At 37.9% G+C, this 26,425-nt stretch overlaps 1 protein-coding gene across 5 annotated transcripts in view; it reads right to left on the bottom strand.

Annotated features, from left to right (window-relative positions):
• SKAP1 (src kinase associated phosphoprotein 1) overlaps positions 1 to 26,425 on the bottom strand; it is a 328,721-nt gene that overhangs the window by 217,449 nt on the left and 84,847 nt on the right. For 3 of the 5 annotated variants that reach the window (XM_057300243.2, XM_003827495.5, XM_008952854.4), the window contains exon 3: positions 17,624 to 17,649. The exons of the other annotated variants lie outside the window; for them this stretch is intronic. In XM_057300243.2, the coding sequence (XP_057156226.1) occupies positions 17,624 to 17,649 (26 nt within the window). The remainder of the gene's footprint in view (positions 1 to 17,623; positions 17,650 to 26,425) is intronic. 5 annotated transcript variants of the gene reach the window in all.

Here is a 26,425-nt window from a genome sequence, read left to right as displayed (position 1 = left end):
CACTATCCATTAACATATAGGAAACAGTTAAATAGGTTCAAGAACTGACTTACATGGATGAAAAATTTTCCACTCAAGTAACTCTCTCACTAAAACTTAGGAACTGTTAGCTTATAGTGGGAATACCTCTTGCCACCAGAAAGAAATTTCTCTATCATACTTAAAATAAAAACATAGCTATATAAATTTATATTCAGCCAGGCACGGTGGGTCACGCCTGTAATCCTAGCACTTTGGGAAGCCCAGGCAGGCGGATCACCTGAGGGCAGGAGTTCAAGATCAGCCTGGCCAATATGGTGAAACCCTGTCTCCACTAAAAATACAAAAATTAGCAGGGCGTGGTGGTGGGCGCCTGTAATCCCAGCTACTTGGGAGGCTAGGGCAGGAGAATCGCTTGAACCCGGGAGGTAGAAGTTGCAGTGAGCCAAGATTGCACCATTGCACTCCGGCCTGGGTGACAACAGCGAGACTCCATCTAAAAAAAAAAAGAATTAAATTTATATTCATATATACTATGTCTCCAATAATTACAACCTTTACCCTGCATGCCTCTATTTCAAATGAAATAGGACTGACCCAAAGGTTTAACCTTCTATACATAATATAATATAGCAAGGTCAATAGTCTTTCTCTGAAAAGTAAGAGAAGTATTATAAAAATAGAGAAAACCTAGACTTTGCTGGACTGTATTCCTATTTGTTCTGCAACGTTAACAAAGTTCTTTCTTTGTAATTCTAGTTTACAGCCTAGGCAACCGACCTGTTAGGAATTCTAAAAGCCCTAAGAAGATAATATTTGTCCTGTAAAATGGCTTTGATAAAAGGTAATGTATATACAATACTGAATTATGCAATTAATGCTAATCTCTTTTGTGTGTTTTCAATATACATTGGATTGTATTCTGTAGAAGTGACTGATGTTATTATGATACTTTAAAAGGTTCAGACAGAAGATGTTAGCTCATTCAGAAAACGGAAGAAAAGGCTCTGTATTGCAAATGGCTTTCCTTAAAATCCCCCAAATAGAGGTACAGTCTGCTAATAAAAGGACACTGACAGCTGCTTATTTCATTTCACAAACATGAAAATAGGATTTTCAACTGAATTTAATATTATCTCAAATACTAATTTCCAAAGGAAATCATCAATGCTAATCTCAGTAAATACTGTAGAGTTTTGGCCTTGGATTTCAACTAGGGAGCTGTGAAACCAAACAACCTACATAGAATCTGTATTGCCTCACTTTAAAGGTTTATTTCCTACAATTAAACTAGAAAGCCAGGGAGGTTATAAAATGATAAAAAGAGAATGGCTGTAGCCTTCTCTTTCCATAAATTAGATGATCATATCTAGACTCTTCTTCAAATGCTGTATGGTAGGTAGATGTCCATAACTGAGTTGAACACCTACAAATATAGGACTTTAGAAATAAACTATAAAGTTTATTATGAAAAAGAGAAATAAAAATTGTAGAAAACTCACACAATAGTCATTGGCCAAAGCCAGAAGAAATACTCTCTTTTATTAGTTTACTTATCAGTATACAAAGTTTATAGCTATGCTTAAAGCATCACTGTGTAATTTCCATAATAACCAGAAAAATTCTCAAATACTGGACTGAGGATTAAAATGCTCAAATTTTACATCACTGGAAGTCCACTAAAATTATATTATCAACACAATCTAAATGGACTGCCTGGCTAGTAACCTGAAAGTGAGCTGCAAGGTTAAATGGAATTTTTATTTTAAGCCAAATAAAAATCCTTAAAAATAAAAAAAGTACTGGAATTGCCAAGCAAAATTTAACTTTTGTAGGATATACTGAACATTATGTATAAACTATTATTCTGGACTCCAAGTTCTCTGCTTGCTTCAAAAATGTGGCAAATCCACCATTAAAGAAAAAGAACCTAGCCAGGCACAGTGGCTCACACCAATAATCCCAGCACTTTGGGAGGCCAAGGCAGGTGGATGGCTTGAGCCTAGGAGTTCAAGACCAGCCTGGGCAACATGACAATACCCCATCTCTACAAAAAGTAGAAAAATTAGCCAGGCACGGTGGCTTGTGCCTGTGGTCCCAGCTACTTGAGAGGCTGAGACATGGGGGGATCGTTTGAGCCAAGGAGGTAAAAGCTGCAGTGAGCCATGACTGTACCACTGCACTCCAACCTAGACAACAGAGTGAGCCCTGTCTCAAAAAAAAAAAAAAAAAAAAGAAAAGAAAGAAAAGAAGAAAGAAAGAAAGAAAAAGTACATGCTCACATTCTAAGTGTTTTAAAAAACATGCAGATCAGGAAGGGCTTTTTTTTTTTTTAGTGAACTTTTCATTTTGGAATAATTTTAGATTTATGTAAGTGTTGCAAAGATAGTACAGAGTTCCTACATACCCTTCACCCAGTTTCCCCCAATGTCAACTTCTTACATAATTGAGGTCTATCTGCCAAAACCAATAAATTAACATTGGTATATTGTTATTAACTAAACTACAGACTCTATTTGGATTTCACAAGCTTTCCATTAATGTACTTTTTCTGTTTTGGGATCCAATCCAGGGTATCACATTGCCTTCACAGTCTCAGTTCTTAAAGTCTTACCCAAAACACCTGCCTGGATTTGGCACTTGCTTTCCTAACTTCAGATGGAAAAGTCACTTCCACGTGATTCCTATGGTTTCTGAGTATAGTCACCCAAGGTGTGCTTTCAACAGCCACCCCTGGTGTCAAACATGAGACAGTTCCTCTGTAAAGTACACAACGACATAGATATACAACTCAATGCAGCAAAACAGAGCCTAGGTCAGTAGTACAAATGGTTGTGGTGCGGGAACATTTAGAAATAAGCTTTACACCCAAGTGCAATTAGTTCCTGATGATGGAGATGTTGTTATAAGTGTTTTTAGTGTCATATCAAGTGACCCAGTTCCCTTGGGCACACACAGAAACAAGGCTATAATACCATATAAATATACACTCCCGTGTAATTGAAATGATTACAACTACTGAGGATGCATGGGTGAAAAGTTTTATAGAAGAACAGCAATTATTGTGGTCATTTTGGATTTGTTTAAGAACATCATTTTTCTTTAAAACATAACCGCACGTGTTCTCTGGATTTGTCTATAGCTCTGACAAATGCAGTTCCAAATGGCCACAACTGTAGTCCAGTGGGATCAGACATAAATGATCACAAACTATAGTGACAGACATTTCCACTCAGCAGCTCTACAATTAGGGCTTAGAACTCTATCTGCTTAGAGTGGATTTCTCACAAGCAAGACCCCTTGCCACTGGAGACACACTTTCCCACTGCAACTCCCTCAGAATCAATATATTTCTATACAGATATATATTCTAACACATCATATCTCCATTAATCACATCCACTACCTTCAGTCCTTTCTCTTTGTATTTCTAAACAAGATCTAGTGGAACTATATCAAGGTTCACCTGCTATTAGCAGGTAATTTGCTCCTGTAGCCTAAGTGTCATAAGAATTGGGGGTTAGATACACTCCTTGGTATATTCAATGGCAGGTTGTCCACCCAGTACATGTTGAGGGGCCCATAAGCAGGATGATTTCTCTATTCTTTTCTGAGAGTCAAACTCAATCTCATTCATGCTCCACAGAGTGATAAGTTGTGAATTTCTGAGGGTTGGAGCAGAAAAATAAAGCAGCTTTGTGTCAGGTGTAAGGTAATTATTTCCTAGGGTTTCTGTGCTATTTGTTTTTATTCCCTGTGTTTTCATTAACAGTTAATGAGTTTTCTCCCTTAATTCTGAAACAATAGTCTTGGCCACTAGAAGTTGGCTTTTTCTGCCACAGATTCAACCAGCTGTTGCTGCTCCATAAACTTTATGGAGAAGTGAATTAAACTGCTAAAACTTTCATTTACTAATTCAATTCCAAATAAAACAGGGAGAAAAATGAACCATGATGATGTTCCCCTTGTAACTATTTTAGTTCACAGCAAATCCGTTTAGTCCTGAATTTGCAGATACTATTTTGAGACAAAAACAGGCCATAATGACAATTTTACCAGAGAAATGAGAAAGAAATTTAAAAAGACAGAAAATGGTTTAAGCATTAAAAAAAGTGAGAAAATAACAAATAACAGAGAAAACATATATGTTTGCTTATTCAATATGTAAAGTCTCGATTTTTTTGTTAGTCTACATCATCGTCTTTTATTTCTCTTCAAATTAATTGTGAGCTATATTATAAAGACTCTATTCATATTTGCAACCAACTGTTTATATGGCGTGGTTAAAAACTAGGGTTTGCAGCCGGGCGTGGTGGCTCATGCCTGTAATCCCAGCACTTTGGGAGGCCGAGGCAGGCAGATCACCTGAGTTTCGGGTTCGAGACCAACCTGACCAACATGGAAAACCCTGTCTCTACTAAAAATACAAAAAAATTAGCCGGGAATGGTGGTGCATGCCTGTAATCCCAGCTACTTGGGAGGCTGAGGCAGGAGAATTGCTTGAACCCAGGAGGCAGAGGTTGCGGTGAGCGGAGATTGTGCCATTGCACTCTGGCCTGGGCAACAAGAGCAAAACTCCATCTCAAAAACAAACAAACAAAAAAGAACAACAACAACAACAAAACACTAGGGTTTGCTATTACTTCACCAAGTATCTCTGGGTTATATAAGGAAATTTAGATTAATTTAAAATTGAAAAATTTTAAATTATTGTTGTTGTTGGAAGGAAACACATGACTTCCTATTCTATTTAATATTTAAGATCCCATAAGAAATACAGCTCCCTCTTTAAACTAATAAATTCTCACTAAAATGCTACAAATAAAGCTCCCTGATCCAAGTCCAGTTAGTTTTCATGCTTGATAGCATTAATATTGCCAGATTTTCATGGGCCAATTTAATAGTAATACAGCTCCCAAAGCTGAACTATAGTAAGGTTAGCAAAACTGCAGCTTATTGGTACTTATTATAACCATTCAACTAAGTTATTGAATCTAATACCAACTAAAGATATATGTTGGGTACAGATGTGACCATATATGAAATGTTACTCACACGTAAATATATTATAGAGCACTTTTGCTGCACCAAAACTAAAATTCTGTCAACACTTCCATTATAAATTACATACCATCTTGCACATATTCATGCATTAGAAAATGTACTATGTTTTCCAGAGAACATCCTAGAGGCTTCACCAATTTCTAAATATCCATTTGGATCTGTGTGGTTAGTTCTTGTGATTAATCCATGTATAGTGAAGGTCTCAAATTCTTCTCTGTTCTATACAGTCGGACTTTCTGCCTATCTCTTTTTTTTTTTCCTTTACTACACCTATCTATAATTCAATGTATAAATATTCCTTTTTTCCCCCCAAGGCCCTGGCAGTGAGTGTAATGGTACTGAATGTCATTAAGTCTACAGAATAAATGATAGGTCAGGTAAAGAAAGTTTCCATTTATCATTCTTTTAAAAAGTTGCTCCAACTGGATCTCAAATGTACAAGAAGTAAATTGAGCCTAAGACTATAGTTTTTAGCTTAGCTTAGTAAAAAACTACAGTTTTTTACTGTTTGCTAATTATGTAATCATGCTAAGAATAACAGCCTTCTTAAGAACCTTTAGAGATAACATTTGAGGAGAGTGGCACAGTCTAAATAATCACAAATGGAGCCAAATTGATTAGACACTCTTAGTATAATCACTATAACAACACCTGTGAATCCAACAACCGAAAGGGCAGCATAGCTTAATGATATTCTCAGAATGAACTATATCTGTCAGTGGTGGATTGGACAGGAAAATGTCAGTGGGAGCTAATTGAAAAGTTCTTTTTTTCTTTTTTTCCCTCAAGAAAATGGTCCTTTGTAATGCAGTTTTTAATTTTGACCAGTAGGGCGAGCTGTAGTGTGTAGCATCATCCTAGTTCTTAGAAAAAGAAAAAAAAAGAAACAAGAAAAGAGAAAAAAAAAAAAAAAAAAAAAAAGCAGCCACTGTCTTCTCCTCTCCCACCCTCTAAGAAAATGCTAGGATTTTTAACCCTTCTTAGGTTTCACATAAAGGCATAACTCCTGGATGTTAACAAACTGTAGGGCTGGCAGCAACAAATATAAACCAGATAATTGTATATGTGACAACCAACACTTCATAAAGCAAATTACAGCCTGTCAGCAGTCATTCCAGCTTCACACTAACACATTCCATCTACCACTGGTATTGTTCAACTGGTACTAAAATGGAACCTGCTGAGTGGGAATATTTTCAACAGTAATGAGATTTTGACATAATTCAAAATATATAAACCTAGGTATTTGGTAGTATGTGGATAAATATATTGTAAAATGAATGCATTTATCATATGGCAACCAGGCAATCATAATCTGGAATTATTGGCTCATAGTTCTGTTTTCTTTGGGCCACTGTATTCTCAGTCCTTAATTCTTATTACAAAGCTATCCAACTGAATTTTCAGTATCTTTTGACATATAGGAAAAAGTTAGCTATAATAATAATAATTATATAATAGCTAGCTAAACTCTTACTGGGTACAAGCTCTGGGTCAAGACTTTTTGTGGACTATCTCATTTAATCCTCAAAACAATCCTGAGATGTATTATTATCCCAAAGATGAAGATAAAGAAATTGAGACACAAAGATGAAATAACTTACCCAAAGTCATATAGGTGACTCATAAGTGGCAGGGCCAGACTTTCACCCCAACTTGTCTGATTACTAAGCTCTTGTTCTAATCCACTGAACTATATAGCCTGAAAATCTGCATGTTTAATAAATCATGATCATTACTCAAAGGCAAAGCATATTGAATGACAGCCAGTGAGTTGACTTTATGGTATATACTATCAATTAGTATTTTAACTTTAGTAAAGTAAATCTATAAATTATGATTATTAGTGATAATAGCAGTAGTCACATTAGGTATGGAGAGTAGAACTGACAGACAAAACAAAATTTGGTCAATGATTTGGTCAAGAAAGAAGTGGTCCAATTCATAGTTGAAATTTATTATCGAGTAATGTAGTAATTTTTTCAAAATATCACTTTTTGGTATGAATTTCATGCTTGCAAAATTTGAACAGCCACCTCAGGCTTAGTGAAATTAATATACTGATTTTTTTCCAGCACCTTCTGTTTGATTCTGTTGGATACTTAAATATAGCATTGACCTGGCTTGGTTAAAGAATGTGTTTCCTTTCTGGCACCATCATGCTTTAAGTCTCAGAGCAGGAAAATCCTTTGAAAAATATATAATGCCACATAAATGTAGCAATTTTATTACTATTGGTTCATCTTGCTTTCTTGTCCCATCTTTCCTTTCTCCCAAACAGCAAGCTGTAGTAGGCCTTAGCACTTATTTACAATCCTGATGCATTTTAGGGTCTACTATGCCCCAATTGGTAAGCCAACATTACTTAAGAAACTTCTTGAGAGAAACTATAAGTCTAGTTGGATTCCAATATCTTCCATTAAAGAAGAATGAGATGGCCGGGTGCAGTGGCTCATGCCTATAATTGCAGCACTTTGGGAGGCCGAGGCAGGTGGATCACCTGAGGTCAGGAGTTCAAGATCAGCCTGGCCAACATGGCAAAACCCCATTTCTACTAAAAATACAAAAATTAGCTGGGCGAGGTGGCAGGTGCCTGTAATCCCAGCTACTTGGGAGGCTGAGGCAGAGAGAATTGCTTAAAACCCAGGAGGCAGAGGTGGCAGTGAGCCGAGATCGCGCCATTGCACTCCAGTCTGGGTGACAGAGCAAGACTCCGTCTCAAAAAAAAAGAAAAGAAGAAAGAAGAAAGAAGAAAAGGAAGAAGAAGAAGAAGAAGAAGAAGAAGAAGACATGTTGTACAGGCTACAGGTAGATATAAGAAATGTTTTTCAAAAGTCCAAGGAGTAAAAATAAAATAATACATAGTAAAGAATGGATTATGGGTAAGATTAGCAGGCCTAAACATGTGAGCCAGCTTTTAACATACTGAAGAAAGGGTAAGTTTTCTTTGTGATAACATAAACCTCCAATACCACTAAAGCTGTAATGGCAAATGGTGACAAGATTCAACCTCCCCATGCCACATCCCACTCCAAACAGGGATTCTCATTCACGTATTTGACAACATGTATGTAACATCATTATCAACAGCCAAAACCTCTCACTGTCAAGAATTCAGTTCAATATTCGGTTCCTTGGAAAAAAAGTTTCACATGAAAAAGTATCTCTTTATTTAAAAAACTTACTTTTTAATTGAGGCATCACTAACACAAGTAAAGTGCATAAATCTTAAGGGTAAGTGGTATCACTTTTTAAGTTTAGGAAAATACATTTTAGAGATTAATCATGATCAATAACTTTTCCAGGATGGCAAATGTGTGTTAAATTCACATCAGCTGACAAGGACCGATAGGGTTCACAAGATTGGTTCTTCCACTACTTGCCTCACAAGAGTCAGCAGAAACTGGAATCTTTATTTTATATGTCATATAAATCCCCTTGCCTATAACTTAGCAGTCCCTTTCCTGTGCTAGTGATACTTAGCCATCTTCATAAACAAGTTTCTGAAAGAAGCATGTGTTGATGAGAAGCCAAATGAAAAATAAATGCTTTCTAATAGAATTGGGTCCACCTATTACATTATTTAGCCTCAAAATATCAAGCAAATTCATTGGGTTTCAGGTCTGAAGGCTTAACCTACTTACTCACAAAAAAGTTTTAAGCAAAAAAAACAAAAAAGCTTGTATTCAAATGGACTACACTTTTCTCTCAATATTTGGTGTTTAGAACATGAAAATTTGTTAGAGGCACAAGTTTTGATGAACACTAATTCTTATGTAAAAATTCTGTGCTCAGAAACTGTACTCCCCACCTGATTTTCTGTGTTAGTCCAGGAATGATACCTTCTAAGAGAAATCATTTATAAGTTGTTTTTTTCCTCAACCAAAGTCCCCTGGGCTAATCAAACAAACTTAAAGCAGTCATTAATTTTCAGTGACTTGATTTTCCTTGACATCTATGTGAAGACGAAAATCTGAAGTTCTGTGAACTTCTAAAAAGACTAAGATGGGGTAAGAAAAGGTATCCTTATCAGTCACCATGAGTATTATACGATACTAATTTAAAATTATTATTATTTTTGTTTTGTTTTTGTTTTGAGACAGGGTCTCACTCAGTCACCCAGGCCAGAGTGCACTGGTGCAATTGCAGCTCCCTGCAGCCTTGACCTCTCAGGCTCAAGTGATCCTCCCACCCCAACCTCCAAAGTAGCTGGGACCACAGGTGCACACCCCCATGCTTGGCTAATTTTTGTATCTTCTATAAAGATGGGGTCTCTCTGTATTGCCCAGGCTGGTCTGGAACTCCCAGGCTCAAGCAATCAGCCTCCCTCGGCTTCCCAAAGGGCTGAGATTACAGATGTGACCCACCATGACTGGCCATATAATTTATTTTTAAATTCACTTTTTCACTTGAGGCCAGGAGTACGAGACCAGCCTGGCCAACATGGCAAAACCCCATCTCTACTAAAAATACAAAAATTAGCCGGGCATGGTGGCACATGCCTATAATCTCAACTACTTGGGTGGCTGAGGCACAAGAATTGGTTGAACCTATTGGTGGGGGTTGCAGTGAACTGAGATCGTGCCACTGCACTCCAGCCTGGGTGACAGAGCGAGACTCTGTCTAAAAAAAAAAATTCACTTTTAAGTGATAAGTAAACTCAACACACCTATATATACCAACGTTCTCAAACATTAAACAACAGAGAATGCTGCTGTTTTATACCATCATCAGGGCCTTTCCCATTAATTAACATTTCAGAATAAATAGGCCAGGAGCAGTGGCTCATGCCTGTAATCCCAGCACTTTGGGAGACTGAGGTGGGCAAATCTCTTGAGCCCAAAATTTCGATACCAGCCTGGTAACATGGTGAGACCTTATGTCTACAAAAAAATACAAAAATTAGCTGCACATGGTGGCTCATGCCTGTAGTCCCAGCTACTGGGGAGGCCAAAGTGAGAGGATCACTTGATCTTGGGAGATGGAAGCTGCAGTGAGTGAGTTGAGATCAAGCCACTGCACTCCAGCCTAGGTGACAGAGCGAGATTCTGTCTCAAAAACTAAAATAAATAAATAAATGAATAGATAGACAGATGAAAACTTGAGTGGGTAAGAAACTGCTAATCATGATTCTACTGAAAAATAGATTACTACCATGCTGGTTTTTTGTTTGTTTTGGAAAGCTTCTTTATTAAATAAAAAAAGTTAAGTATGCCCAGAGCAAAACCTTCAAATGTTACAGGAAGGCATATAATGAAAGTTCATCTATCCTCTCTTCTCTTGATCCTTCTCTCCAGAGACAACCATTGTGAGATTTCTTGGGTGTTCTATGAATTTTTGTATCTAATATAACAAGGGTCTCTGTGTGTGTGGCATATGTATTTTTTCCCTCTTTTTAAACAAATGGTAACATTTGTTCTGTTCTGTATCCAGCTTTTCTTCCTAACCCTTTATCTTGACAACTGCTCCATGTCAGCAATATAGATTTATCTCATTTTTTATTTTAACCAATTTTTAACATTAAAAAATAATACATGCACATGGTGAAAATTCAAATAGCACCAAAGAATATTCTCTCTTTCATTCATATCAATATCCCCCTCAACAGTGATTACCACTGTTAATAGATACATATGTATCCTTCCAAAAATATTCTATATACAAATAAAAACACGTGTGCTTGTGCCACACACACACACAGAAACAAACTATACACACTAGTTTGCTCAAATTACCCTTTTCATCTAACAATACTCCTTGGAGAACCTTCCATATTACATATTACATACATATTACATATATATGTATCATTTTCTTTTAACTCTATATAGCATTCCATTAAATGGGTGTATATTTATTTAACTAGTCCCCGATTGCTGGGCATTTAGGCTGTCTGTTTGCTATTCCAAACAATGCTATCATGAACATCCTTGTACATAATACATTGTGTAGGGAATACAGAAGGCAGCATTACCTGATTCCAATGATTTCTTTTACCTGCATAAAATTTAGTTCTTTTTTTATATCTTAATATCATCTATTACAGAATAGGAAGGACTTTTAGAAAGGACATAAAAATCTTGGGAAATGTTAACTTTAGAAAGGAAAAAAGTGAGTCTTTTTGTTAAAAAAAAAATCTTTTGGCCGCGTGCAGTGGCTCACGCCTATAATCCCAGCACTTCGGGAGGCCGAGGCGGATGGATCATGAGGTCAGGAGATCGAGACCAACCTGGCTAACACGGTGAAACCCCGTCTCTACTAAAAATACAAAAAATTAGCCGGGCGTGGTGGCGGGCGCCTGTAGTCCCAGCTGCTCGGGAGGCTGAGGCAGGAGAATTGCTTGAACCCAGGAGGCAGAGCTTGCAGTGAGCCAAGATCGCGCCACTGCACTCCAGCCTGGGTGACAGAGCGAGACTCTGTCTCAAAAAAAAAAAAAGAAAGAAAGAAAAAAAAAGAATCTTTGATAGTCATTGCAAAACAATTGCTGCATTAATTTTGAAATGCATTATTCTGCCCTTTTAAAAAATGCATTATTCCACTAAAAAAAAACCCTACCAGTAGATGTATAGGAAGTAAATTATTTGAAAAGGTATCAAAATTAGTAATTAACTTCAAAAACAGTTTGTGTGTGTGTCCACTTGCTACAGATTAATTTGTATAAAATGTAGCAAATAAGAAAAAGGGGGAAAATGCCTGAAGGAAGTCAAGCCACAAAAGCAGCTGTCAAGACTGTTGATGTTAAAAGGTTGAGTCAAAGCCAAAGGCAGGAGTATTCAGCCTGGGTTCATTTCCCTCTTATTAAATCCCCAAAAGACATGAAAAACATGCTGGAATATTTCTTTTTTTAAAAAGTAGTATAGGTTGAGATAGTCTAGGTTCAAAACCAATGCTTGTGTTTATAAAATATCAGCATTCCAGGAATAGTGGTGGAAAGATACTTAAAAATAAATTATAAATATTGTAAATTTAGACTTTTTCTTACATTTGCAAACACGTCATAAATTTGGGCTGTGTTTCTTTGTATAAATCCTACTTATGACTGTGCTAAAACCTTTTGGCATGAATGCAAAGAGTATTTTCATAAATAAAATTTAGTAAAATCACTGTACACTCCATTAATTCAAAAACACTTCTCTTCAACTTCAAAGGAAATTTCCTTCCTCTTTTTTTTAAAGTGTAAAGATGGTGTTTCTTTGCTGCTTTAATGTTTTGCTTCTTGTAGTTGTCATAACTACATGATCCAAGTATGTGACCATAAGGGACAAGAAGTTAAGCAACATTTGTGCTTCCATTCAACATGTCTCGGACACCATATAGCAAAAAGCTTGTAAATCTAGCCTCTGAAGTGGCTACCACCAATAAAAATGCTCTCTATAAATACAAACCTTACAAATATATACATGGTGAGTTTCATGGCCCTACACCAGGGTTCAGCTATAATGAATGAATGAATGAATTTTATGAAAAGATACGTGAAAATTTTATTATTAAGGTTTTATACATGTATGTACTTGCCTCGCCCTACTTTGAGACATAATAATACTTGTTACCACTTTAGTAAGTGCCTACCATGTGGCAAGCACTCCTTATGAGTTATAATCTCATTAAAACTCATTACAACTCATAGTAACTGTGAAGTAGATATTATTAGTGAGATTTTATACATGAGGAAACTGAAGCTTCGAGAATTGATGTAATTTGCCGTAGCTAACAAAGTTTCTAAGTAGAGGAGCTGGGATTCGAATTCAGGTATGATTTCAAAGCTTAGGTTCTTTCTATCATAAAACATTAACTTGAACAACAATTTAAAAAATCAGTTCACTATTCTATGTACTTTATATCCAGAGGCATAAAGCAATATATGCATTAATATACTAGATCTCATGATAGAGATAAAAGAAAAATGTTACATTTTTAATCAATCTCAACCTTTTTCTTTTACCTTTACATTATGGAGAAGTTTAAACACGTATAAAAGTAGACAAAACAGTGTAATAAACTCCCATATATACATCATCCAGCTTCAACAAGTGTCAACTTATGGTCGATCTCATCTCATCTATACTTACCCTGTTTCTTTCTCCTCTCCCATATTATTTGTCAGACATTATATATTTAAATATCATGGCACACCTCTCTCTGAAATAAAGAACTATTTTTAAAAAAATTAACCATAATACCACTGCCACACCTAAAAAAATCCAGTAGTTTCCTAATAACATAAAATAACCAGTCAGTGTTCAAATTTCTAATTCTCTCATAGATGTCATTTTTTAATAGTTTGCTTGACTCAGAATGCACAAAGTTTATACATTCATTGGTAAACCTCTTAAATCTCTTAATTTACAGTTAACATGGCTTTATAATTTCCTTATTCACTTAGCACTATTTGTTTTTGCCAGGCTATATTTTTATTTGTTTATTTCTTTGTTTGTGTGTTTGGGACAAGGTCTCGCTCGGTCTCCTAGGCTGAAGCGCAGTGGCGCGATCTCGGCTCACTGCAGTCTCAACCTGCCAGGCTTGAGTGATCCTCCCACCTCAGCCTCCCAAGCAGCTAGGACTACAGGCCTGTGCCACCATGCCCAGCTAATTTTGTTTTTTTTGTAGACACAGGGTCTCACCATGTTGCCCAGATTGATCTCAAACTCCTGGGCTCAAGCGATCTACCTGCTCAGCCTCCCAAAGTGCTGGGACTACAGGCATGAGCCACTGTGCCTGGCCTGCCAGGCTATATTATTAGGCATCGATTTACTTTGACGTGAATATAGGCTTGCCATTTCAAAATGAGATTTTTAAGCTTCACAAAGTAGAATTTTTTCATAATGAAATATACTGAATAATTTTCTCAGAAACCTTTTACACCACTCATAGAGATACTCAAAGAATCTTTAAGTTGGCAAGAGATTCCACTGGCCCATGTTTACCACTACCACAAATGTAATGTGAGTGACCACTGGATAAAAAAAAGATATTATTCTATATAATATTCCCATGGTCTTCCCTAGATTTTTATTTAAATATTATGTCATTTGTTTTAGATTCTGGGTCTATGGTGGGAAATTCAATCTAATATTCATGAAGATTTTTTATAGCAAATAAATTTTGAATTATAAACATTATACCTTATAATCAAATTTTTGATTAAAACTATCACTAACTCATTTTATAAAAGGGGAAACTGAAGCAAAATGAAGGAAATCAGTTTGCTCAATAACTTTAAGTGATATTGCCATCAAATCTAAGGGCAAAATTAATATTGCGTTATCGATATCACCTTTTAGATATTGATTACTGAAATTATAAAAATTCCATGGCAAAAACTCCACTGGCTTTTCTTTGTAACTTTAAGTAAAAAATTAAGTAGAAATTTTTTTTGAGTAAGCAGGACATGAATTATTAAAGCAATATTATGTCTTATTGTCAAGTAAAAATAAAAAGCCTCTTTCATGTTCTCCAATTATGTTTAAGCTCATTAAAAGTGCCCTTCCATTTATATCCCCTCTACATTAAAGTAATGTATTCTTTGGATCATGTTTTATTTTCCCTGTTTCCTTTTTAAAATAAATATCATTCAGGAAGTTGACAGTGGACCAATAAAAAAACGCAGGTGGAAATGTGAGAGAAAGAATTACCATTAATGTCCCATTATGATAAATAGAAACTACTGGCTTTTTTTTCCCCACTATGTCAAGGTACTAAGCTAGATGCTTACACACATTACTACTAATCTTCAACAACCTTGCAATGAGACAGTGAAAAACAGTCACGAAGAGTATGGGCTCTCGACCTCTGGAGATAATGGGCTCTAGAATCCATACAGGGTTTCTTATTGGGGTGATGAAACATTCTGAAATTAGATAGTGGTGATGGTTGCACAACTTGTACTGTACTATACTATACTATACTATACTATACTGTACACCACTAACTTGTACCTTTTAAATGGGTAAATTTTATGGTATGTGAATTATATCTTGATAAGGCTGCCTTGTTTTTTTTTTTTTTCCTTTTTGAGACAGAGTTTTGCTCGTGTTGCCCAGGCTTGAGTGCAATGACACAATCTCGGCTCACTGCAACCTCCGTCTCCCAGGTTCAAGTGACTCTCCTGCCTCAGCCTCCCAAGTGGCTGGGACTACAGGCATGCACCACCACTCCCAGCTAATTTTTTGTATGTAGTAGAGACAGGGTTTCACCATGTTGGTCAGGCTGGTCTCGAACTCCTGACCTCAGGTGATCCACCTGCCTGCCTCAGCCTCCCAAAGTACTGGGATTATAGGCATGAGCCACCGCACCCGGCCAAGGCTGCTATTTTTAAAATGTGTGCTACTAAAAGGATATACAAATAATGGATCTTTTATAATTAAAGACTATTTTCCTTCCAGGCACCAGACCTGGTTTAGTTCAAATATCTTGAAGAACTCAAGTGTGTTTTTAGGCAGATGCAGAGTTAATAAAATTCATCCCATCATCTTCTTGTACAGAGGGTCCTGTCACAGATAAAAATGCTCAGAAAGTTTGGGGCCAGCATTTCTGTTCTTTCTCACTCCCATCCCAACACCACCCAGTTTTCCAGGGCTTTTAAGATTCTTCTGCTAGTTGTTCTCTTTCTTACATATTTCTAATCTTTTCATAATCTTAAATTATCCTGTTGTACCTTATCTAAACCACTTACTGCTCCTACCCATCCCACCAGCTTCTGAAGCACATAATCAGCTAAGGTCTGATCAAAAGGGCAAGGTAAAAGATACCCTCTCACTAACTCCTCCTACCCCTGAAAATATCTGTGAGAAGTCATGAGACTGGGGGCTAGGGCATGAGTTTTTCTATGTCATCTTTCCTTACATTTACTTCCAAATGCACTAAGATTTTGCCACATATATTTAATCGTTGTCAAGAAGCGAATACAGTTTTCTGTTCTAAATAAACTATTTTCACTTGTCTCCTTGGCTGCTCTACCTCTGTCCTGTCTCCAAGAGAGAAAGGATGGGTAGAAGCTGCTTTATGTTGAAAGATGACTGCAATGCCAGCATTTCAAGAATCTGGTAAGATGTGCCCTTTGTCTTTTTTAGTCCCATATAGTCTCTTGTGTTAAGCTCCAAAATTATTTTCTCTTCTCAGCCTATTCCTATACCACATCTCTGACACTAACTCTTTATTTCTCCTTTAGGTAATTAATTCTACCCTCACAGTTCCATTCATTTCTGCCAGTTCACAATCATGTGCTTCCCCCTGTGGATTTTGGTTAACATCTGTTAAACCCTGAACTATAGGGCCATCCCCTGAATAGTGCAATTCACATTTTGCGAAGCAAATTGCTACATTATTACATAAAATTATCCACTGCTCAATCTATGTTTTCAGCTATAAATGCTTTAGGACAGTGAGATATATAGTAACAGCACATCACATTATGTAAAATAGTGTAAGTGCTCCAACTTTAACTTACGAGAGTCAAGAAGCTTTGAAAATATATGGTTTTTATTTCTTAAAGATGGCTTTAAAATAAAGCTTTATAAAAACTTGAAATACACTAAAAGTATGAGCCAGAAAAATAAAAATTTTAATAAAACTATTATAATCACTCACAATTTTAATTTATTTAAGTTATTACTATTCACTGAGGTTGGATACAGTGACAACATTAAGAGAATAAAAAGTACTTTAAAAGTTTACAATTGGTTAAGAAAGTTATAGAGCAAAATAGTTTATAAAGCTATTTGTAAGTTTGATCTAAAACTCTGTGATTATCTGAGAAAATAAAGCCCCTCCATTTATAATAACTTAAGATAATATTCAGGTTGATGTTTCTGACATTCTCAACCAGAGTACTAAAAAGAAGGAAGGCAAATACTTTAAAAGATATCCCCTCAAACTGTTTGAATTCGGAAAAAAATATTTCAATTCTGAACCTTTTAAAAATGTGTTTTAATCCTGGCCTTTTTCTTTTTTTAATTTTGCACACAGCTGTCTGTAGTACTTTTTAAAATCATGCCAGATGCTGGGTTCATCAAGCAAAAGCAGGAAAACAATGGTTTGAAAGCAATTAGAAGCACTGAGGCTGCAGCAAGGCTCATATTAAAATGTGATAACACTGTTCTAGTGGGAATTTCAACACTGCTCCATTTCTGACATTTCTCTGCTGCCAGACAGGCAGGCTGTGTGGAAGGGCACTGTGATCGAGAAGGTAACATACTGGAATTTATTTCTGGAGCAAATGAAGGATTAGCTGAGTTGGAACCCTCCCAAGGTTTTTATTATGGACTTGGCTACCATTTTATTTGAATGCTACTGGATCCTGTTGGCACCTAACAAAGCTCAAGGAATTAAAGCATATTATAGCCTTGGTTTTATAAAATAATCTAGCAACAGTCCACTCAGAAGGAGGAAGCATAGAGCTTCTTGTTGCTAAAAAGCAGGGCAGGGGAGCGCAGCAGGGTGAAGGTTAATTAAACACTCCACTAACTTTCCTTGGAAATGGTTAATGCCACTCTGTGGAGAAGCTTGTAGAGAAGAGACAGGAATAAACAATCCCATTTACACATTTTTAGCATAAAACCATACGTGGTCAAAGAGGACTCACCTTGGGGCTGAAAATCCCAATAGTACCTGAAATACAAGGGGGAAAAAAAAGGGAATAAGTCAAACTTGTATTTCTCAATTTTGGTTGGCCTACCATAGCTATAGCACCTGGTCCAAAAAGCTTGCTAAAGTCTATAACCAGCCAAAGTCACTACTAATTTTGAGAAAAACAAAAGGTTATCCCTGAGATTTGAAAGAGTCTCAATGGCTTAAAAGATGCATTTAATTCACTGAAATTCCTCACGTAATTTTGACTTTAGACCTGGAAAGGTCCTAAAAGGGAACCTAGTGGTGGCCTGGGGTTTCTCATCAAGAGCTCTACAGGCTTTCAGCAGGATGGTTCTTTGTTGTGACAATCTGGCCTGTGTATTACAGGACCATTACCATCACTGGTCCTAGGTACCAAATACCAGAGGCATTCCCAGTTGTTATAACAGTCAAACCCCACCACCAACACCAACACATCTCAAATGCCTCTGAAGCCTAATTTTTTTTTTCTCTGTTACCCAGGCTGGAGTACAGTGACACAATCATAGCTCACTGCAGCCTCGAACTCCTGGGCTTTGCCTTTTAAACCTAAATTCTTAATTTTACAAGTGAAACATGGGCCGGGTGTGGTGGCTCACGCCTGTAATCCCAGCACTTTGGGAGGCCAAAGCAGGCAGATCACGAGGTCAGCAGTTCGAGACCAGTCTGACCAACATGGTGAAACCCTGTCTCTACTAAAAATACAAAAATTAGCTGGGCATGGTGGCGTGTGCCTGTAATCCCAGCTACTCAGGAGGCTGAGGCAGGAGACTCGCTTGAACCCAGGAGGCGGAGGTTGCAGTGAGCTAAGATCACGCTATTGCACTCCAGCCTGGGTGACAGAGCGAGACTCCATCTCAACAAAACAAAACAAACAACAACAACAACAACTGAAACATGAACAATTGACTTAAGGTTGTCTAACGTTTTAGTGCAATTGACTTAAGGTTGTCTAACATTTTAGTGTCTGAGCCAAGAATGGGGCTCTTGCAGTTCATTGTACCATCCTATCTCCTCTATTATTTTGGGAAATAATTGGCAAAACTGACAACCCTTGAAGTCTTTTATTTATCTATTTTTTTTTCTGAGACTAGGCCTTGCTCTATCACCCAAGCTGGAATGCAATGGCATGAACGTCACTCACTGCAGCCTTGACCTGCTGGGCTCAAGGGATCCTCCTACCTCAGCCTCCCATGTAGCTGGGGCCACAGGCACACGCCACCACACCTAGATGCTTACACACATTACTACTAATTCTCAACAACCTTGCAATGAGAGAGTGAAAAACAGTTACTGTTTTTTTGTTTTTGTTTTTGTTTTGTAGCGATGGGGTCTCACTTTGTTGCCCAGGCTGGGGCTTAAGCAATCCTCCCACTTTGGCATCCCAAAGTGTTGGGATTGCAGGGATGAGCCACTGCATCCAGCAACCCTTGAAGTCTTAAACTAACAAAATAGCAGTGGTGGAAAGGATCATTTGTAAGTCACTTATTTGGAAACTAAATTGCATTTCTTTCCCCACAAAAACAATGTTATATATGATGGTTACCCAAGAAAGACTACTGTATTTTGGATCCCATTTCCTCCTGCCTTCACAGGAACTTTACATTATTCTTTATCAATTTTTCTCTTGTCTGTATTCAACCTCTTCCTCTCAGTTTGGCCCTTTCCATCAGCATTTATGCTTATATAAAAATAAAGCAAATCCTCCCTCACCCCTTCACATCCCTCCACCTGCTGTCCTGTTTCCCGTCACATCACAGTGACATTTTCAAAAGCACTGTCTACACTTGGCTCATTTTATTCCCTCACTGCCCACTCACTCAACATCCTCCAGTCAGGCTCAGAGCCATTGCACATTAACTCTTGCTATAGACATAATAACCTTCACGCCACCAAATATAAGGGATGCTTTTCTATCCTCATTTTGACCTCTCAGGAGTGTAGATGTGCGTCGGAGCTTTTTTTTTTTTTTAACCTAGGGAGGGAGTCCACAGTTTTTTATAGAATTCTTTTGCAGGGGTGCCCAAGGGAGAGAATACAGTCATGGGTTCTTAGTTTCTGTTTCTGGAAACTAAGAAAGGGCCACTAAAGCCCCTTCCTCATCCCTCTTTTCCACTTATCACTAGAGGTAGAAACTAAAAATCATGGCTTCACCCTGCTAAAAGCCTAAAACAAAAACAAAAGAAAAACAACAACAAAATAAGGCAGGTTGGACAAGCTTGCAGTTTAAAGGGTCCATAAACCCCCCAAAAAGATGCAGAAAAGGTGATAGGTGATAATGGTGTGTCTTCTAGTACATACATTACTAAAATTAGGCTTAGCTTCTTCAGGGAAGAGTATCAGCCCAGTGAGTATATTGGTTATTTCTTTAGTGTGTGACAAATTTTCAGAAAATAAAGACAGAAGAGGTCAGTGGAGAATAAGTATGTTGCCATAATTCACAGTTTAATTTGGGGAACATTATCAGACATAAGAAAGTGGAGAAAAAACCTGACAATTCGTCCTTCCTTGTTCCTTTCCTTTTTCAGAACAGTTCCTGGGCTGGCAATCAGGTGAAGAGAAATGTAAGATACTTGGGTTAGAGGGTGAGGAAATTCCAGGACAGCTTTGACATCTGCAGTAGCAAAGGGGAGAGGAAGGGGCAGAGGACGGGGTGGGAAGTGGAACACTTCAAAATCTGGGAAGAAGGAGTGTCCATATCAATGCAGGGGCATATGTAAGCTGAAACTGGCTGAAACTTAAATACGTTGTGAATAATAGTATGATGGGTCAATCTCCACCTAGCAGACAGTGCACCTGTACCTGGCCACCACGAAGAATTTTCCATAAAACTCCTTTCTGTAAAACATAGCTAATCAAGCAAATCATCAAATGGCTGAGCAATTTTCCATCTACTCTTGCTATTTTCCATCTTCTCTTGAGGCACTTCCCTAACCCCCAATTCCTATCATTACCCAACTTCTAATTTAATATAAATAGAAATTAGGGTTCGAGTATGTGCATACATGTATGTGCACATGTGTACGTACACTCTCTCTCTTCTTTCCAAAATATTGATGATGGCAACAGCAGGAACTTTGCTGTTGCTCTCATTTATTGGCCCAGAAAAAATCCTAGTCATGCAGTGGCAGTTAAAAGGTGCTCTAGGTAAATTGTTAAATAGGCGAAGTATGTTATTGATGATCTCAGCCACTTCTGTGCCTCCCTGTCCCATGATGCCCACTCCAACTAACACAGATTTTCAGTCCTTTTCTCTACCTACTTTAAAGTGCCCTGGCTTCCTGGTTTCTCTTGTCAGTCGAGAAGAAATATGATCTTATAAGTCATATATACTAAGAGTATTGCTTCTGCCAATAGTAGTTATACCTTAAGAACTCAGCAGTAGCAAATAAAGTAGTAGGTCCATCTAGTTGATGTTAAATAGCAGAACCTGCTTTATTCCTGGTAATACTATAATTAAGTATTTCTGTCAAACTTTCAATTATAAGATGAATAAATTCTGAGGATCTAATGTACAGCATGGTGACTATAGTTAATAATACTGTATTACATACTTGAAATTTGGTAAGAGAGTAGATTTTAAGCATTCTCACCAAAAAAAAAGGTAACCATGTAAGCCATGTAAGGTGATGAATGTATTAATTAGTATGACTATGGTAATCCTTTCACCATGTATATGTGTGTGTATATGTATGTGTGTGTATATATATATATATAATCATACTGTACATTTTAAATATATTCCGCTGCATTTGTCAATTTAAAAAAATCTGAGGTCAGGTGTGGTGGCTCACACCTGTAATCCCAGCACTTTGGGAGGCCAAGGCAGGAGGATTGCCCAAGCCCAGGAGTTCAAGACCAGCTTGGGAAACATGGCGAAACTTCATCTCTACAAAAGGTACAAAAATTAGCCGGGCGTGGTGGCACATGCTAGTCCTAGCTACTCGGGAGGCTGAGGTGGGAGGATCGCTTGAACCCAGGATGTTGAGGTTGCAGTTAGCTGTGATCACGCCACTGGACTCCAGCTTGGGTAACAGAACGAGATCCTGTCTCAAAAAAAAAAAAGAAAACTCTGACAATAAAAATTATATGTAGAACTTGATGTGGAACAGTATGAAGTGGAATGTTAGTTCCCTTCTTTTTCAGAAGGTATCTTGCTATCCTACCTTTTCTCCCTGTCTTCTTTCTCTAAATATTATTTATGGATTAACCCTATAGGGAGTTTGTTTTTTAAAAAAGCCACACCTCTATTCCAAAGCTCACAAAGAACACTTCTAAAAGGAAAGCCCAAAAGGTGAGCAATCACATCCCTCACTGGAGGGCACCACAGATTAGTCCCTGCTGGACACCTTTAAGATCTTGGTCTTGTCTTGTTAAAGATATTCCCTGGGTGGCCTTCATCATGTTCTCTAGAAATATAATTCCACAATAGAGAATTCTATACTCTTCAGGAGGGATTTAGTAAAATCCTGCCAACATCTTCCAATTCTTACCCTTTTTCTGAAAACAATTCTCTGTTAGCCAGAGAGTCCAACAAGTCTGAGACTAGAAATTTTAAACCAAAATACAAAGACCACAATAGAAGTATACATAAGAAAAAGCATATAAATGCACACATACAGAGTTGTGTTTATCCTAAAAGCCTCTGAGAATTTCATATCAGGCCTGTGCAGATAGATAACAAACACTTCTTTAATCTTCTCTTTGAAGCTTCAGCTTCAATAGGAAAGGGAAGCTATCACTCCTCTGCAATATCCATACTCAGTGTCATCAGGACCATGCAAATGATATTTGGAACTGAAAAATGATGAGTACAGAACGAGCAGAGAGAGAATGTTGCAACCATATTGATGATGATCATTTTTACATTCAGTAAAAATAAACCCATCTTCACTTATGCCTCCAAAAGTGAAAATGGAAGAATAAAATTTCACAATATTTTCTCTAAGCTACAGAACAGTCTTAAAATTTTAGTACTAAATTGTAGAGTATGCTATTTGTGTTTTCAAATTAAAGATGTTTTGGCCAGGCACTGTGGCTTGCGCCTGTAATCCCAGCACTTTCGGAGGTCATAAGTTCAAGACCAGCCTGACCAACATGGTGAAACCCTGTTTCTCCTAAAAATACAAAAAAATTAGCTGGGCATAGTGGCGCATGCCTGTAATCTCAGCTACTTGGGAGTCTGAGGCAGGAGGATCACTTGAACTCAGGAGGCAGAGGTTGCAGTGAGCCGAGATCGCACCATTCACTCCAGCCTTGGCAACAGAGAGAGACTCCATCTCAAAATAAATAAATAATAAATAAAGATGTTTTAACTGAACTTTAGGTCAGATGCAGTGGCTCACACCTGTAATCCAAGCACTATGAGAGGCCAAGGTGGGTATATTGCTTGAGCCCCGGAGTTTGAGTCCAGCCTAGACAACATGGCAAAACCCTGTCTCTACAAAAAGTACAAAGATTAGCTGGGTGTGTACTGAGGAGGCTGAGGTGGGAGGATTGCATGAGCCTGGGAGGTTGAGGCTACAGTGAGCCATGATTGCACCACTGCACTCCAGCCTGGGCAACAGAGTGAGACCCTCTCTCAAAAAAAAAAAAAAAAGTAAAAAATAAAAAATGAACTTTAGTTTGGAGAAAGGTACAAATAAATTGAACCCACAGTATTGAGGGAATCTTGATAAGCAGCAGTCACTGTAGTAGTAATAACAGTAGTGCTAACAACAATGCTAAGATTTATGAACATTTTGTTGGATGTTGCTCTAAGCACTTTTCTTACATTAACCCATTTCCTCACACTCTAACCCTATTATTATGCCCATTTTCTAAATAAGAAAACTGAGGCATCAAGGATTAAATAACTTACCCATCATAAGAAAGCTAATGGACAAGTGGACAAGTTTCCACCACCAACAATCAGTTTCAGAACAGGACCTCTAACGAGAAACTAAGGAGGAAAGTCTTGAAAATATAATCTAACAATTAAAACAATCATCAAAATTAACTGAGTCTTTCTCTAAAGATATTTTACTATTCTAAAATAATTCAGTGACTCGGTCAACCAATTCAATATTTATTGAATGTCTTCTATGACAAGCCCTTTGCCCAGGTACTATGGATGAAATGATGACTATAATAGATATGATTCGTCTACAGATATATTTCAGTATCTTTCATACTGCAAACACACAGTTCTAGGTTGCCACCCCAAATTCACAGAGTCTATAAAGAACTTAATCGGACAAGCAAAAAATAACGCCATTAAAAAGTTTGCAAAAGGCATGAACAGACACTTCTTAAGAGAAGACACACAAGTGGCCAACGAATATTTTAAAATGCTCAACATTACTAATCATCAGAGAAATGCAAATCAAAACCATCTCACACCAATCAGAATGGCTATCATTATTATTATATTTTTTTGAAACAGGGTCTCGCCCTGTCACCTATGCTGGAGTGCTGTGGCGTGATCATGGCTGACTGCAGCCTCAACCTCCTGGGCTCAAGCAATCCTCCCCACCTCAGCCTCCCAGTAGCTGGGAGTAGCACGTGCCATCACACCTGGCTAATTATTGTATTTTTTGTAGAGACAAGGTTTCTCAATGTTGCCCTAGGCTGGTCTCAAACTGCTGAGCTCAAGCCCGCCTCAGCCACCCAAAGTGCTGGGATTACAAGCGTGAGCCACCACACCTGGCCAGAATGGTTATTATTAAAAAGTCAAGAAACAATAGGTGCTGGTGAGGCTGTGGAGAAAAGGAACACTTCTACATTGTTGGTGGGAATGTAAATTAGTTTAGCTGCTGTGGAAAGCAGTTTGGAGATTTATCAAAGAACTTAAAACAGAACTACCATTCAACCCAGTAATCCCATTACTGGGTATATATCCAAAAGAAAATAAATCATTCTACCAAAAAGACATATGCACTTGTAGGTTCATCACAGTGCTATTCATAATAGCAAAGACATGGAATCAACCTAGGTGTCCATCAACAGTGGATTAGATTTTTTTAAATGTGGCATATATACACCATGGACTACGATGCAGCCATAATAAACAATGAAATCACGTCCTTTTCAACAAGATGGATGCAGCTGGAGGCCATTATTCTAAGCAAATTAATGCCGAAACAGAAAACCAAATACTGCATGTTCTCACTTATAAGTGGGAGCTAAACATTAGGTACTTATGAACATAAAGGTGTGAGCAATAGACACTAGGGACTAATAGAGGTGGGGAAAGAGAAAGAGGGGTAGGAGTTGAAAAATTATTGGGTACTATGCTCACTATTTGGGTGATGGGATCATTTGTATCCCAAGCTTCAGCATAACACTATATACCCTGTAACAAACCTGCACATGTACCCCCTGTGTCCAAAATAAAAGTTGAAATTGTAAAAAATAAACAATTCACAGAAAACATTGTCAGTCTTCTGCTGAAAATAGGGCTACTGAATTTAAATCAACAGATTGCAAGGGAGAGAATATCAGATTCTTGGCCATGGAGCTAACCAAAGAACATGGTTATTGAGATTAAAGTACTCAGAGCTTTATTCCCTCAGTCAGCTAATTAGATAGATCCTGATGAAACAGGTCAGACAAACAACTGTAGCTATCCTCATATTATTAGAAATACTGGTCAGGTGTGGTGGCTCACACCTGTAATCCCAGCACTTTGGGAGGCCAAGGCGGGTAGGTTGCTTGGATCCAGGAGTTCGAGACCAGCCATGGGTAACATGGTGAAACCTTGTCTCTACAAAAAAAAAAAAAAAAAAAAAAAAAGCCAGGCATGATGGTGCATGCCTGTAGTCCCAGCTACTTGGGAGGCTGAAGTGGGAGGATCCCTTGAGCCTGTGAGGTTGAGGCAGCAGTGAGCCATGATCATACCACTGCACTCCAGCCTGGGTGACACAGCAAGACCCTGTCTCAAAAAAAAAAAAAAAAAGAAAAGAAAAAGAAAAAAAGAAAGGAAAAATAATTCTATTTCCCAATTATAAAAAAAGATTAACATTTATTAGCACTTACATGTTAGGCATTGTGCTAGATATACACATATACATATGCATATACATCATATATATATTTTTTGAGACAGAGTCTCACTCTGTCACCCAGGCTGGAGTGCAGTGGCACAATCTCCATTCACTGCAACCTCTGCCTCCTGGGTTCACGCGATTCTCGTACCTCAGCCTCCTGAGTAGCTAGGATTACAAACGTGTGCCACCACACCCAGTTAATTTTTTATCTTTTTAGTAGAGATGGGGTTTTCCCATGTTGGCAAGGTTGGTCTTGAGCTCCTTGCCTCAAGTGATTTACCCACCTCAGCCTCCCAAAGTGCTGGGATTACAGGCATGAGCCATCACGTCTGGCCCTGTGCTAGGTATATGTTTTACATGTGTTATTTTATTTATTTATTCATTTTTGAGACGGAGTGTTGCTCTTGTTGCCCAGGCTGGAGTGTAATGGTGCAGTCTTGGCTCACCGCAACCTCCGCCTCCCAGGTTCAAGTGATTCTCCTGCCTCAGCCTCCCGAGTAGCTGGGATTACAGTCATGTGCCACCATGCCCGGCTAATTTTGTATTTTTAGTAGACAGGGGTTTCTCCATGTTGGTTAGGCTGGTCTCGAACTCCTGACCTCAGGTGATTTGCCTGCCTTGGCCTCCCAAAGTGCTGGGATTACAGGCGTGAGCCACCATGCCCGGCACATGTATTATTTTATTTAATCTTCATAAAAACCCTAGGAGGTCAGTATTTTTTTAAGACAAGGTTGCATTCTGTCACACAG

Source organism: Pan paniscus, chromosome 19, assembly GCF_029289425.2.
Source record: "Pan paniscus chromosome 19, NHGRI_mPanPan1-v2.0_pri, whole genome shotgun sequence".
Taxonomy (NCBI): domain Eukaryota; kingdom Metazoa; phylum Chordata; class Mammalia; order Primates; family Hominidae; genus Pan; species Pan paniscus.
Note: the sequence above shows the minus strand (reverse complement) of the source record. Positions and strands in the feature narration are given on the sequence as shown.